Source organism: Fundulus heteroclitus, chromosome 21 (genome assembly GCF_011125445.2).
Source record: "Fundulus heteroclitus isolate FHET01 chromosome 21, MU-UCD_Fhet_4.1, whole genome shotgun sequence".
Classification (NCBI taxonomy): Eukaryota; Metazoa; Chordata; class Actinopteri; order Cyprinodontiformes; family Fundulidae; genus Fundulus; species Fundulus heteroclitus.
Genome location: NC_046381.1, coordinates 21069348 through 21083048, shown reverse-complemented (window position 1 = coordinate 21083048; position 13701 = coordinate 21069348). Strand labels below are relative to the sequence as shown.

Here is a 13701-nt window from a genome sequence, read left to right as displayed (position 1 = left end):
ACTGTTCTCCAGTTTTGCATTGTATTACATTGAAATGACTGTCGTCATTTCAGCTTTTAACTTTTGCTCTCTCTCTTTTTCTTCATAGTAGGTACACCTGGTCTGGCGTTCTGTTAACTGTGACATCATCCAGAGAAGACGGCTCACCCGCTACTTCCATCTAATGTAGAACAGATTACTAGATCAATGTGTGCTTCTGTGCTTGTTTGTCTGTCTTGTTGTGTCTCTGTTCTGTCTTCTGTAACCCCCAGTTGGTCGAGGCAGATGACCGTTCATACTGAGCCCGGTTCTGCCGGAGGTTTTTCCTTCCCGTTAATGGGTGGTTTTTCTTCCCACTGTCGCTTCATGCTTGCTCAGTATGAGGGATTGCAGCAAAGCCATGGACAATGCAGACGACTCTCCCTGTAGCTCTACGCTTCCCCAGGAGTGAATGCTGCTTGTCGTGACTTTGATGCAATCAACTGGTTTCCTTATATAGGACATTTTTGACCAATCTGTATAATCTGACCAAATCTGTATAATATGATTGAACTTGACTTTGTAAAGTGCCTTGAGATGACATGTTTCATGATTTGGCGCTATATAAATAAAATTGAATTGAATTGAATTGAATTGAATATACTTTAATAGAGCTGCTCAAATTTATTGATGCATGATTAATCAAATGCATTTTCTCAGTATCTGTCAGAATTATTTTCATACAGTGACTCTGCATTGTATCTTATTTGTAGTAATATATAGAGCAACTTGTGTCCTTCTCATCTCAGATTAAATAATATTTCTATGACCTCACAAGGGCCAGATTATTTTGTATCCATGTAAATGTTATATATCTGTTTTTAAGTGAAAAAGTGTATTTTATGTTGCGCTGTTGAGATTGTGGGGCACAACATACAGCCACACGTTTCCCACATCACAGCATCATTACGGCAACATGTTTCTCTAATGCTTTTTAGCTTTCTTCTTTTTTCACGTTGAACAAAATGCACTAAGCATTCTCAACTAAACATATGAGGTATTCTACATAGAGAGAATACTCCACAACATGCCTTAAAGTTCTTGTTTACTGAAACTCATACAATGTTTTTATTCATGTTTTTTTTTTTTTTTTTTTTTTTAAATTAGGAGCTTCAGTTTGAACGTCTGACCAGAGAACTGGAAGCCGAACGTCAGATTGTTGCCACCCAGCTGGAGCGATGCAAGCTGGGATCAGACGCAGGCAGCATGAGCAGCATCAGGTAACATTGAGATTGCTTGCAAGTGTTCACGGGGGTCCATGGGAGTTTGAGACTTTTTAACAATCAGGTGACCAACTCTCAGCAGCTTCTGCCAAGCTGGAAAAGATCTGGCCAAATGAGGACAGTTTGTCTTAACCAACAGTTATCCTCCTCGGGCTGTGATTAGTTAAAGATGAGAACTGTGATTCAAGCTCCAGGTGTCGGTGCTTCAGTAGATCACATCCTTTTGTTCTTCACTGCCATTATCTTTGCCTAAGTTATGCTGTGGTGCTGAATCCTGTAATGCACTCCTGCAGCTTGATATTTTGTAGAAACATCATTTAATTGTTGATATAGATATCATTATATAACATTCGATGTATTCATTAATTCATGTTTCATATTCTTCAAGATCACATGTGCTTTGCAAGAAACTCTCTAAGCAGGAGTTCTCAGAAATCCCATCCAGCAGTGTTGGCTCACCAACACTCTTAATATATGGCTAGTTCCCTGTCATAACAAAAAAAGAATAGTTTTTCTTCAGGCTAAAAGGGTTACTGCTATCTTTAAGATTTCTTGTGGCACACAAAGACTGCACTAACTGAACTGGATTGGTGTGTCTGACATCTCTTTGACAACTTCTTCTCGTGTCTCTTCATAAAGTTTGGGAATTACCGTGTTGCTGAAGTGCCAGCAGGAAGGAATATTAAACAGCGGCTCTGGTACTTTAATCATTTGTTGAAATCCTGCATCTTACACAGGGATGTTAGACTGTATATCTTTAGGCTGCTCTCTCTACCTTGGCTTGTCAATGAATAACCCACAGCGTCTACACATAAGAGCCAATAAATAGGATGTGTTGTGGTTAGCATCGTCAACACGTGTTGCACAGTTTGCACCCAATTTCGGGTTCATCCTGTTGTTGTGTGCAGACTTTTGTGAACTCATGTTTGTGAAGTCGTGTTTAAATGTTATTTGACTTTTTAAACATGCATACGGCGGTAGCTGACTTGCATACAAAGTTTTTATGAAAGATTTCATGAATCCTAAAATGCCAGACGTCCTACTGGCATATTCGTTATTATTCGTTATTATTTTGCCCTTTTAAGATTTGTTTTTGCTCAATTTTTTAGTAAATAAAACTTTTCGTGTTTATTTATAATAACAGAGGAACTAAACACTGCACATGCACAGAAGGGTGTAAAACAAGGAAGCGGCTAACAGCTATTTGCATCTCCCAGAAAAACAATGAAGAATGGTCCAAGATCCTGTGAAAAAGGGTAAAAAGAACATTCCAAGAGGGAATACAATATGAATGGTGGTATTCACTGATCAAATGGTTTTTGGTCTCTTTTTTTAAAAAAAAATGATGGTAACTTCTATTACCGCCTGCTGCAGAAAGAACAGTGCAATGGCATGTGTGATGCGAGGTCATATCATTGTGAATACCACAATGGGACATTCAGAATGTAAATAATGCCCATGTAAATAATTATCTGGTTATATAATTAACTCAAATGACTCTGACCCTGGGAGCTCTGCTCTGCTCCTTCACAAGGATTTGATGCAAGCCTTTTTGCATATGTGCTAAACTGAATGACACCTGTGAACCGTTTAATCCTGTGCAACTTGGTTTGGAGCTTTGGGTGGTTATCATGACATGATACGGTTGTTGAATTAGTTGTTGATTGGGATGTAAAGCGCACTTTAAAGTGTCTGTTAAAGTTCAAAGGTAAAAATTATTTTAGAGTGTTAAAATGTAAAAATTATTTTAGAGTTTTAAAATGTAAACATTATTTTAGAGTGCTAAAGTGTTAAACATGCAGCTTTGAGCCTCCTACTACATGCAAAGTGATTGTAATAAGATGATCAGAATTTGGTTTATTGATCAGATATTGTTATATACTAGGCATGTGACATTGTGGTGTTGTGGTCAGAACCCACAAAGAATACAACAGATTAAGAGCTGTCATAGTGGGAGCTCTTAACCTCCCACTATGACATTTTTTTAATAGACTGAGTTCTGAAATTTAACTGGACCATTGCAACACCTTGATTCTTCTCTGTTTTTGTCATTTTCTGGAGATTCATAGCTGTACTTTGGACCATTGTCATGTTGCATGTGTTGGACTCTTGGATTTGAGTTTGACCTGAAATCTTGGTATTCAGACTCAGTAACTAAAAGCTGCACAGAGTGCATGGTAACACAAAAACACCACAATCACCAGTCCTCCATCTCCATGCCTGATAGTTTCTATGTGTTTTTTGCCGTTTGCTCTCCAAACATAATGCCATGCAATATGACCAGATATTTCCAGCTCAAACTCATCCTAAGGACAATGCTCTAGTATTCTTTCGGTTAATTCAAATGCAATTTTGCAAAGCTAAGCTGTGCTGACAAATTCTTCCTAAAGAGAAGTGTGCTTCTTCCATATAAGACATCCTTGTTCATCTCTGTGTTTGGGTTTGCTTTGATAGAAAACTGTTTAAAATATTTGAATACTACTTGACCACATTATTTGATATCTAGGATCAGTTATGCAACGTAAGCAACCAACTTGTTCTGTATGACTGGTTTGAATTGACCTTTTGTGTTAACTCAAGTGCCTTGAAATTAGATATGCAGTCTAAAATGTGAAAGCTGAAACAACCTAAATGAATTGCTTCAATTGGTAACCAGTAACTGAATTAAGTTTACCTAACTTAATTTATTTACGATGGCTTGACAATTTAGAAACTAAATTAATTAAGTTGGATCAACTTAATTCAATCCATTATTACCAGATAAAGCAATTAATTGAAATGTTTTCTTTTTGTAGTGTGTTGATAACTAACCTCTGTTGAGTTGAATTATTGTTCTGAACTTTAAAATCTGCACGGTATCAGAAATCTGTAGTGTCTGAGGCGGGGCCACCGGGTGTTTTTGCTATTGCTGGGACATCTCCTGTAATAAAGTAACTTTTTTGTTTTACCTGTGAATATCTTCAATGGTTGAATAACAATATTTAAAGACCGTATAACTCTTTCCATACTGGTGAAACGTTGTTGTTTCTAGAATGTAATTACTTAGGTTTTTCCTAATTTGGTCATGTTTTAACATTTACAGCAAACTAGTAAAATTGTAACTTTTTACAGATGGTCACATTCCAGATAATCGTATCTGCCAATTGTATTAACAGCTGAAGCGACCGTGTGTTTCTGTCGAGCTAAGGCTTGGGGGAAAAAAATCAAAATCTTTTATGAGAAGATGATCTTTGTTACATCCAATAAATCAAACCCTTGAACAGAAAGAATGTGTTTCTTACAGTATAATATTAAATAACATATTAGCCACAGTCCCCTAGTCATTTAAATACCAGTCCCAATATAAATATTACCTTTGTGACACAAAAATAATTTTCAGATAAAGAAAATTGCGCTTTGGGCAAAAAGAAGAAGCAGAGAGGAATGATTGTGGGAAGGATGAAGGGGAGAAGATGTATGTGGCTTCCATGCTAATTTGTTTTATGCCAGCAGCTCAAATGTTAAGCCCAGTTAGACTAGACGACTATCCAGCATCCTTTCTCTCACAAGCTTTGCTTCCTGTAACTAAAAGTGGGTAAAAGTAAAGTTTGGGGGAAACTTGTGATAAATTATTCACGCCTCTTGGGTTGCAGATGTGCCAGTGCCTGTTTGTGTGTCTGTTTTTGTGTTCGGCGAATTCTGCTGTCACGTCAAAGAGTGCGGTTCATATAAGTTCAGTCTGGTATCGACTCCCGCAGGCGGCTTGTTGCGGAGCTACACAAACCTGAGGAAGGCAGGCAAACTGTTCACGGGAAAATAGGCCCTTTTGAATTTTCCTAACTCATTCTGTTTACTCTGTTTTGCTCCGGATGAATTGGATTTTTTTTTTTGTGTGTATTAAAGTCCTTTTTTTAATATTTACCTAACAAAAATGTATTTAAAAAACACCAATTTAAAAGTGAAATGAGTTTTTCTCTTACATTTTCAGCAAAGCATTTGGTTTTCAGTATAACTTGGACACAATTCAACACAATTAAATCAAATAATTTCCAACAAAATTTATCAAAGCATCTAAAATTGCTTGCACAACGTGAGCTTGAGTTTGTTTATTTTCAAATAAGACATGTTCAGTCTTTTTATGAATACTGATATTGCCGTTTCATAATAGCTCAGAAGTCAGGACCAAATCAGAAGTACTGATTTCACTTGCTGACAGTTTTAATTGGTTTACTGGGTTGTATGATGTGTTTTTGCACACTACACTATGTAGTTGATGTTCCTGTAATGCCACACTCTGTAACCTCTCTGCTCTCATGCGCTGTACGGCTGATTTACCTGCCCGTGTAGAGCCAACATGAAGCTTAAACCATGATCCCTCTTCATACTATTTACAATTTAAATTAAACTGCAAATGTTCAAAGAAAACAGAATTCTGTTTGAAGCGATAGCAACGGCGTCTCTACCAGTGCTCATTATGAATGCCTACGTTTCGTCTCCTACAAAATATCAGCAACAGGCAGCAGTTTCAGGGAGGAATTTTGCACCTTTGAAAAAATTTGTGTTTGCTAAGGTTTCTCGGTTTTTGTGTGTATCTGTTTTGTTTTGTCTGCTTTTCTGATATTTCCAAATAAGGATGTTAGATTTTCATCAGGATAATTATGCTTTTTATCTTCTTTCAAATTCTTTGTTTTGATTCTGGTTCCTTATTCAGCTTTTGGAGAAGTGTCTTTTCATAATGATATAAGCTCTACCTTTATTCCACATTCTTGTGTCCAACTGCCTTGTTTTCGGTCGTTACCTCTTCTTTATGCATACTTTCATGTTTTCAATCATTTTTCAGATATTTGCAGTTGTCTACTGCCTTTTTGTCTGTTTCACAGCAAGTTCACATGACTAGGTGCCTCCTCTTTGGATTTGTGTATTTTGACCTTTTTGCCTTATTTTTCTCTACATGCATTTTTTTAACCTTAATTTTTCAGCTGGGAAGTCATGTTTGCATTTGGGTTGTCAAATTGACAAAACACTGCTCAGGGTTGTGTTTTTATACAAGTGCATTAGGTACTACCTTAGGTGAAAATGGGGAATACTTTGATAAACAACTAATGCCTGTGACTAGAAAACACCTAAAAATAAGCCTGTTTGCTACTCCGTGAACATGTTTATATATTATTAGAGCAAATATGTGAATTTTCATATTGTCCCTCGCCTCGGGTTTGCTCCCTATACATGCTTTGAGCAAATGGCGTGTTTGTTTTTTGTGTGTCTATGTATATCTTGGCAGCTGCTCGACACTGCGTGCCCTTAGTTGGGTTCCACTCAATAAAACAATTTAGGGATCTCTACGGACTCCTCCTAAGACCTGAGGGCTATGAGAAAATGTTTCACTGTGGTGCTGAAACCCAAGGCAACGCTGATGAACATCTGTTCACACTGTGAACTGTTGGCATGCTACACAACAATTTACAGGATAGTGGCACAAACTGGCACAGATACACACGTTCATGCAAACACACAGCATTCACCACGCAGGTTCTAATCCATCATTTTTCCAACATTAGTGGTAAACGGCAGCCAGGGCAAACATGGGCTCCTGCTGTTTTGTCTTTTTTTTCTTTTTTTCCTTCGTATGAGGGAGTCTGTGAAACATGATTTACAACTTTAGTGCTTCCTTAAAAGCACACTCCAGAATTTCTGTTTGAGTTATGGTTATGGTAAAAATGAAATACACCCATATGTGATCATAAGGTTTGGCGCAGCACAGACGAATGAGCAACAATGCTTCATTGCATGCGAGTCTCCTTGCACCAAAGCACACATTTAGTTTTTCATCAACCGTGTCACAGACAAGATGATTAAAAATGTTTTTCTTGTGGCCCTCTAAGATACCCACTGATTGAATGCACTGATTTTTGTCACTCTCTAAATCTGAATTGAAATCTGTTGTTGTTCCTCTGAAGCTTTATTGCAATTCCTTGAAGTATTTTCTGTTTGCAAGACCAACACAATGCAACTATACTTTCTCAGTTACTTAAAAGTATTTTCTGCAAGTCTGGGAGAAATATAGAAAGTGTAAAGTTTCCTGAATTTCTAGATCATTATACTGTAGATCCGTCCCTCCCCTCCCCTCCCACAGAGACTTAGGTGTTCCAGTTGGATTCATTATACAACTCCCCACAAGGAAGATTTCCATTCAGCCAATCATACGGTGGGACTCTAACTTAGCAGGGTGCTGTAGGTTATAGGATGTCACATGATTTCATAAGTTTAATAGCCAATTTGATTATTCTGTTGGCATAAGGATTCAGCTACAAACAGACATACTACAAGCTGCTAGAAGATGAGCCGTTTCAAATAAAGAAAACATTGCAGCGTCATCTTTTTGAAAGTCTGAAACTGTAGCAAAATGCCATGCGATCCCAAGCCAGGCCAGGCTGCCACAATCTTTTTTGACATGCCAAATTTAGTGGCACAAGCACAAGCCATATGTAAGACTGCTATGGCATTTATAAAATAGTTGTATATATTATAGAACTGTGTTGCTCAGTGTGACAGCATGTGGAGTGAATTTGTTAGATTCATTCTTATTTATTCATTTTAAAATCTTTATTAAGCCTCTTTCTAGTTGCAGTAGAACATTTCTTTGAACAATTACTCTTTGAGGTTTAGAATGCTGTGAAACTGGAAGGATTTTTGCTGTTAATTTTATATTTTGAAGAGTTTTTCATGCCTAACCATAGCAACAATGTATTTTATTTTTTTTATTTTTTTACAACCAGACCAGTCGATTACAATTGCAAAAGCTCAACTAAAACCTGAACTATGACCCCAAATCCCAGAAGAGTTGAAAGGAGGCATTGTGGATGCAGAGTAAAGGCAAAGAGGAGAAAGAGAGAAGGAGGAAGTTCAAACCATCTCCACTGATCATAATGCGCAATGTTAGATCTATGTCAAGATAAATGGATGAACTCCACATGATAACAAGGACACAGCCAGAGAATGGAGAATGGAGTGTTATGTAATTCGCAGAGACATGGATGTAGGACCACATCCTCAGCGCCAACATCTCTATGTTCTTCCTTCATGCGAGCAGACAGAGATTTTAAGGAAGAGTGGCAAAGCAGTGGAGTTGAATTAGCAGTGCTTGTGACCAACAGTAGTGTGATGGACAAGCTAATGTGAAGTTTCACCTGCAGAATATTGAACTGTTACCAGTAAGTTTTTGTCCATATTACGGTATTTACCAAAATATTTCACCAATGTTATTTTGGCACCCAAATACATTCCACCATCAGCTGTTGCCTACAATACGTGAGATGTCAACAGCTCGGTTGTTACCAAGCTACAGACATAATACTCCAACGCATTGTGATAGGCGGTGACTTTAAACGTGCTTCATTCTCTGCCGCACTTAACGATGTTTCAAACATTTTGTCTGTTGCTTTACCACCACGAATAGACACAAAGAGTTTGTTTAATGCAAATGTTAGCTATCCATACATCTCCAAAGCAAAAACTTATCATGTCAAATCGGATCAAAATTGTGCTTTTCTTTTTGCTTGGAGTTTAAACCCCTTCTTAAGAGGTAACCTGTGAAGAAGAAAAAAACTGTGAAAATATGGCTAAATGAAGCTGACAAAGCCCAGCAGGGCTCTTTTAAGGCCACAGACTGGGATGCACTTTGACAGCTACATGGAGGGTACATCTTGTCATGAAGGATGGTTGTGTAACTGACTATGTAAACTTCGGAGTGTATATAACGGCATCCCCATGTGAACATTGAGACACTTCCCACAGAAATAAACTTTTCAGTGAACTGAAGGAACTGCTAATCAACAACAAAAGAGCCTTTGCATAAGACGGGCAGGAGATTATAGAGGAGTATAACAGCAACTAAGGGTCAAGAGTAGATACAGAAAGGAGGTGTACAGGAACAAGTTGGAGAGCAAGTTCCAGGAGAACAATATGAAAAATGTGTGGACAGGGATGAAGCAGGGATTAAGAAGATTAAGTGTCCTGGAGGTATGTTCAAAGAACCTATGTGGGACTCTGCAGCACCTCTTCAAGCTTATCTTGACTTGGGAGAAGGATCCAGTTTTGTGAAAGAAACTGTCTTGTTTGGGTACCAAAAAAAGATCATCTATCATCCTTATATCCCACATGATGAAGCTCCAGGAGAACCTCATGTTGGCCTACCTGAGAAACGAAACAAACACAAATCTGGATCGCCTACAATTTGCTTTTCACAGTAGAGTTGGAGTTGAAGACACCATCATACTCCTGCTTCAGCAAACCCGTTGTCATCTGGACAAAGCAGGTGGGTGGACTGGGGGGATCATGTTCTTTGGTTTCTCCGGTGTATTTTTTTCACAATTCAGCTAGAAACTCCAGAAGACACAGGCTGATGCATCTGCAATTACCTGAAACAATGAATACCTGATAAAAAAAAAAGACCACAGTTCATGAGACTAGAGGGGCGTGTGTCAGAACAGATGGGCACGTCAGTCATCCAGGACAAGTCAGAGTCCTGTCATCTGCAGAAATATACGGATGTATGTAGTTCTTAGATGTATCAGAAATGGACAGGAAGCCGAGTACAGAGAGATGGTGGACCACTTGGTGCCATGGTTTGGGAGCAATCATCTGATTTGGAATGTGACCTGAAGAAAGGAGGTGATTGTAGCTTTAGGGATAAGAATTTGTCAAATACTCTTTTGATCATGCTAGTAGAAGAGGGGGTAATGGAGGAGTATAAATAGCATGATGTTCACCTGGACAACAGGCTGAACTGGATGCAACAGTAAATCTGCTTATAAGAAGGGACCGAGCAAAACCACTCTTCCCGAGAAATCATATGACTTCCACTGTTTGCAACAAGAAGCTGCAAATCTTTTGAAAGTTTTTTGTGAACTGTGAGGTCTCGTCATTAGCTGTTGGGGGGAGCAGCATCAGAGCCAGTGCTAAAAACAAGCAGACAAGCTAATAAAGATGGCTAGTTCTGTTCAAGGGACTGCTCCAGAGCCTGAGGAGATGCCACATGCAAAAGAATGTCTTCAGTCTGAGGCTTCTTCAGATCTACTGTAATGGAGACTTTCAATATTGTTGGTGAATGTTGGTATTGCAGTTTGACTTGATATGATCTGTGACAGACAAACGGTTCACTAAGCATTGTTATTTTCTTTCTGCTTTTGCTTCATTGCAAACAGTAACTAAAGATAGTGAGTAATCTATTCAGCCCCTGAGAATGACTTAATTTTTCTCTATCCATCTCACCCATATGATTTCTTTTAAAGTTGCAGATATTGGCAACATCTTATTTTTTGTCAGCCAATTAACTCGGTTGTAGTTTCGAAATATCCTCCCGAAGCATTTTCTGCATAAAAGCAAGCATCAGCAAATATATTTAGTACTGAAAACAAAAGATGAATACATGGGATATTAGATATATCTATGAAGGTCCAATAAGCTCTTTGTAGGATTGATATTGCTTATATAGATATTGTAAAAACAATCAATTTGAATTATTTGGTCTAGCCCTATTCATAAATGTTTGCAGATGCTGTTGGAATGATGATACAATCACATAACTTAATCTCATGCTACTCTATGCAGACACCCTTCTGTACAGATGAGGATTTACTCTCCTCCGCAAGCTGTTTGCAGAAATTGAAATGAATGGCAGGGGGCCTGGCCCCTTCTTCTAACTAATTCAGCAAATAAGTATCTGACTACTTGCTGGAACCCATAAATTATTTAAAGTACTGAGACATGTGCAGATTAGTTTAATGATGTCCTTGCAGGCACCCATAAGCATCTAAAAGAATATGTTAGGGAAGACTTACCAGCAAATACTGAAACTTATGTATGACATTGTGCAATCAGGATATTACTACAAATCTGGGTGGTGGAATCCACATTAGACGACCGCCGTAAGGCAGTACTACTTATTTCACAGTTGTTTAAACATATATATTTAAAGAAAATCTAAAATAACATAGCTAAGCAAAGTGCTTAATAAAACACAGAAGCAACAGATGAATGGAAAATACAATATAATTTTAACGCAAAAACATTCAAAAGAGAAAGTATTACAAAATATAAAATTAATATATTGAGAAGTCCATCTGAAACTAAGGATTACATATAAATTACAATGTTATAAAGTACAATACAATGTTTTTCTTTTCTTTTTAAAGCAGAAAGGGCATTGCCATCTTACACCCAGACAGGTGGCTATTTCTATTAAAACTACAAACTGAGAGTTTTGCCTTTTAACTATTCAGTAGTAGCAGTTTGAACCTAGAAAATAAGTAATGTGATCTTTCTTTACCCTACCTGACATGATTAAGGGCACTTTTCTAGATCAACTTTAAAAGTTTTTCGAGAATTGTTTGGACCCCCAGTTAAAATATATTTACAGTAGTTGGGTCTACAAGGACCTTGAAATCCTGTTTCTGTGACAACATGGACCGGATTTTTGATCATGAAAATATGGTCTCTATGTTACAGATACAGAAAGTGGAAGACCTGTACAGTATGAACGCCTCAAGGCAAATCTCTGTATGAAATGCTTGTGGTCGGTCGTTAAAAAATGCATATGGCCACATGATCAGCACTGTGACAAGACAATCAAAAGAGAATACAATATATCCTTTAATCATATTCATTTCAGTACCATGATGTCTGTTCACAAGTAAGAGTGGAACTGTAGTGGAACTATAGATAGATAGATAGATAGATAGATAGATAGATAGATAGATAGATAGATAGATAGATAGATAGATAGATAGATAGATAGATAGATAGATAGATAGATAGATGGATGTGGGTGTGTGTATGTGAGTACGAGGTTGTTTCACGACAACTCTCTTAAATAATTTAGACCTGAAGAGAGGTTTGAGAATTGTTATTTAGTAATAAAGATTCACAACAGATTAGAAGAAACAACTTGATCTGACTGTTAAAAAGCAAAGTATCTTTAAAAAGTTTGTTACTATTCTATAAGGTTTGGTGGGCTTAACTGACATCTAAAGCAACAGCTATAAGACAGTATGAAAAGGCCTGTGCGAAAGACTTTCACACTTTCCACAGGCCAAGGTAGTAGACATAGATAGTGTGATAGCTGTTGGAAAAAGGTTGGTACTGTCTTGGCTGGTAAATTTGCAAGGCAGTAGGATGCAAAACACTATATAAGCAAAGTTCAGTTCAATTCCCCATCTTAACTAGTTCATCTAGTTCATAACTCAAGTGACAAATTGTGTCTGACTTGTGCTAGGATAAGAGGTGAAGAGACAATATATATTTTTGGAGAACAGAATGAAGTTGATAAAAATATTGTGACAAATGAGCTACAACTTCTGCCATTACATAGATAGGGATATGAAAATAACATTGTTCCTTGTTATTTACAAGCTCTAACATGTTGCTACCTAGTTGATATATCAAATACTTCTATATGTGTGTGTGAATGTGTGTATGAAGGAGAAACTGAGAGCAAGGTGGAGGATGCAGAGGTGTAAAGATCATATCCTGAGGCACTAACAGCTTTCTGATTGTGTTGTTCAGGCTTGGACATCTGTCCAAAGACCAGAGGAGGGGGTTAAGAAAAGGTAAAACCAGATTGTCTAAGAGAGTGAATGTGTGTGTGTGTGTGTGTTTGTGTGTGTGTGTGTGTGTGTGTGTGTGTGTGTGTGTGTGTGTGTGTGTGTGTGTGTGTGTCTTTGTGTGTGTTCATCCCAGATACAGTGGCAGCAGGCGAATATAAGGGAGATATTAAACAAAAGCTGAAAGTTGCCACATTAATATACATATATGCTTGTGCTACTATTAATATCAAGTTCCACATAATAAGTATTATTATAATAGGAATACTACATTTTATTTAAAACATGACCTTTAGAACATTCAAGGACACTGCACAGAACAAGCAGAAAAATAAAGATAAAACAACGATTACAGTTACATTGAACCAGCAGTCACAGAGAGTGTGCACTTTTAAACAGATGGGTTTTGAGTTTAGACTTGAACTGGTAGAGTGTGTCAGTACTGCGCATGTCTGGTGGGAGAGAATTTCAGAGTTTGGTAACAGAATGGGAGAAAGCTCTGCTCCTCATGGTGCTGAGGCAGGAAGGAGGAACAGCAGAATGGAGGGGGTTTTGGTAATAATGCGAGCATTAGCCAGGATTTTATCTCGGATAGACAGGAGGTAAGGGAAGAAGGTGAGAGTGTGGAACTTGGCTTACTTGAAAGATAGAGCTAGGTGTCATCCACATAATAGTAAAAATGGATGTTGAATATCCGGAAGATATTACAGAGAGGAGACATGTAAATAATGAAAAGTAGGCATCCCAGGACAGAGCCCTGGGGTACGACAGTTGTGACAGGGGATGAATGGACTTCAGTTAAACGAACTGAGACCAGAAATGTATGAATGAAATCAATCCAGGGGGAATATCAGTATTGCCAAGGATAATCTGTGGAGAAG

General features: G+C 37.8%; 1 protein-coding gene across 4 annotated transcripts in view; it reads left to right on the top strand.

The window, feature by feature from the left end:
- The first annotated feature begins 1129 nt into the window (after positions 1–1129).
- Positions 1130–13701, top strand: part of ctnnd2a (catenin (cadherin-associated protein), delta 2a) — a 210485-nt gene continuing 197913 nt past the window's right edge. For all 4 annotated transcript variants that reach the window (XM_036124884.1, XM_036124881.1, XM_036124883.1 and 1 more), the window contains exon 1: positions 1130–1238. In XM_036124884.1, coding sequence (XP_035980777.1) covers positions 1225–1238 — 14 coding nt within the window. In that variant the 5' untranslated portion in view covers positions 1130–1224. The remainder of the gene's footprint in view (positions 1239–13701) is intronic.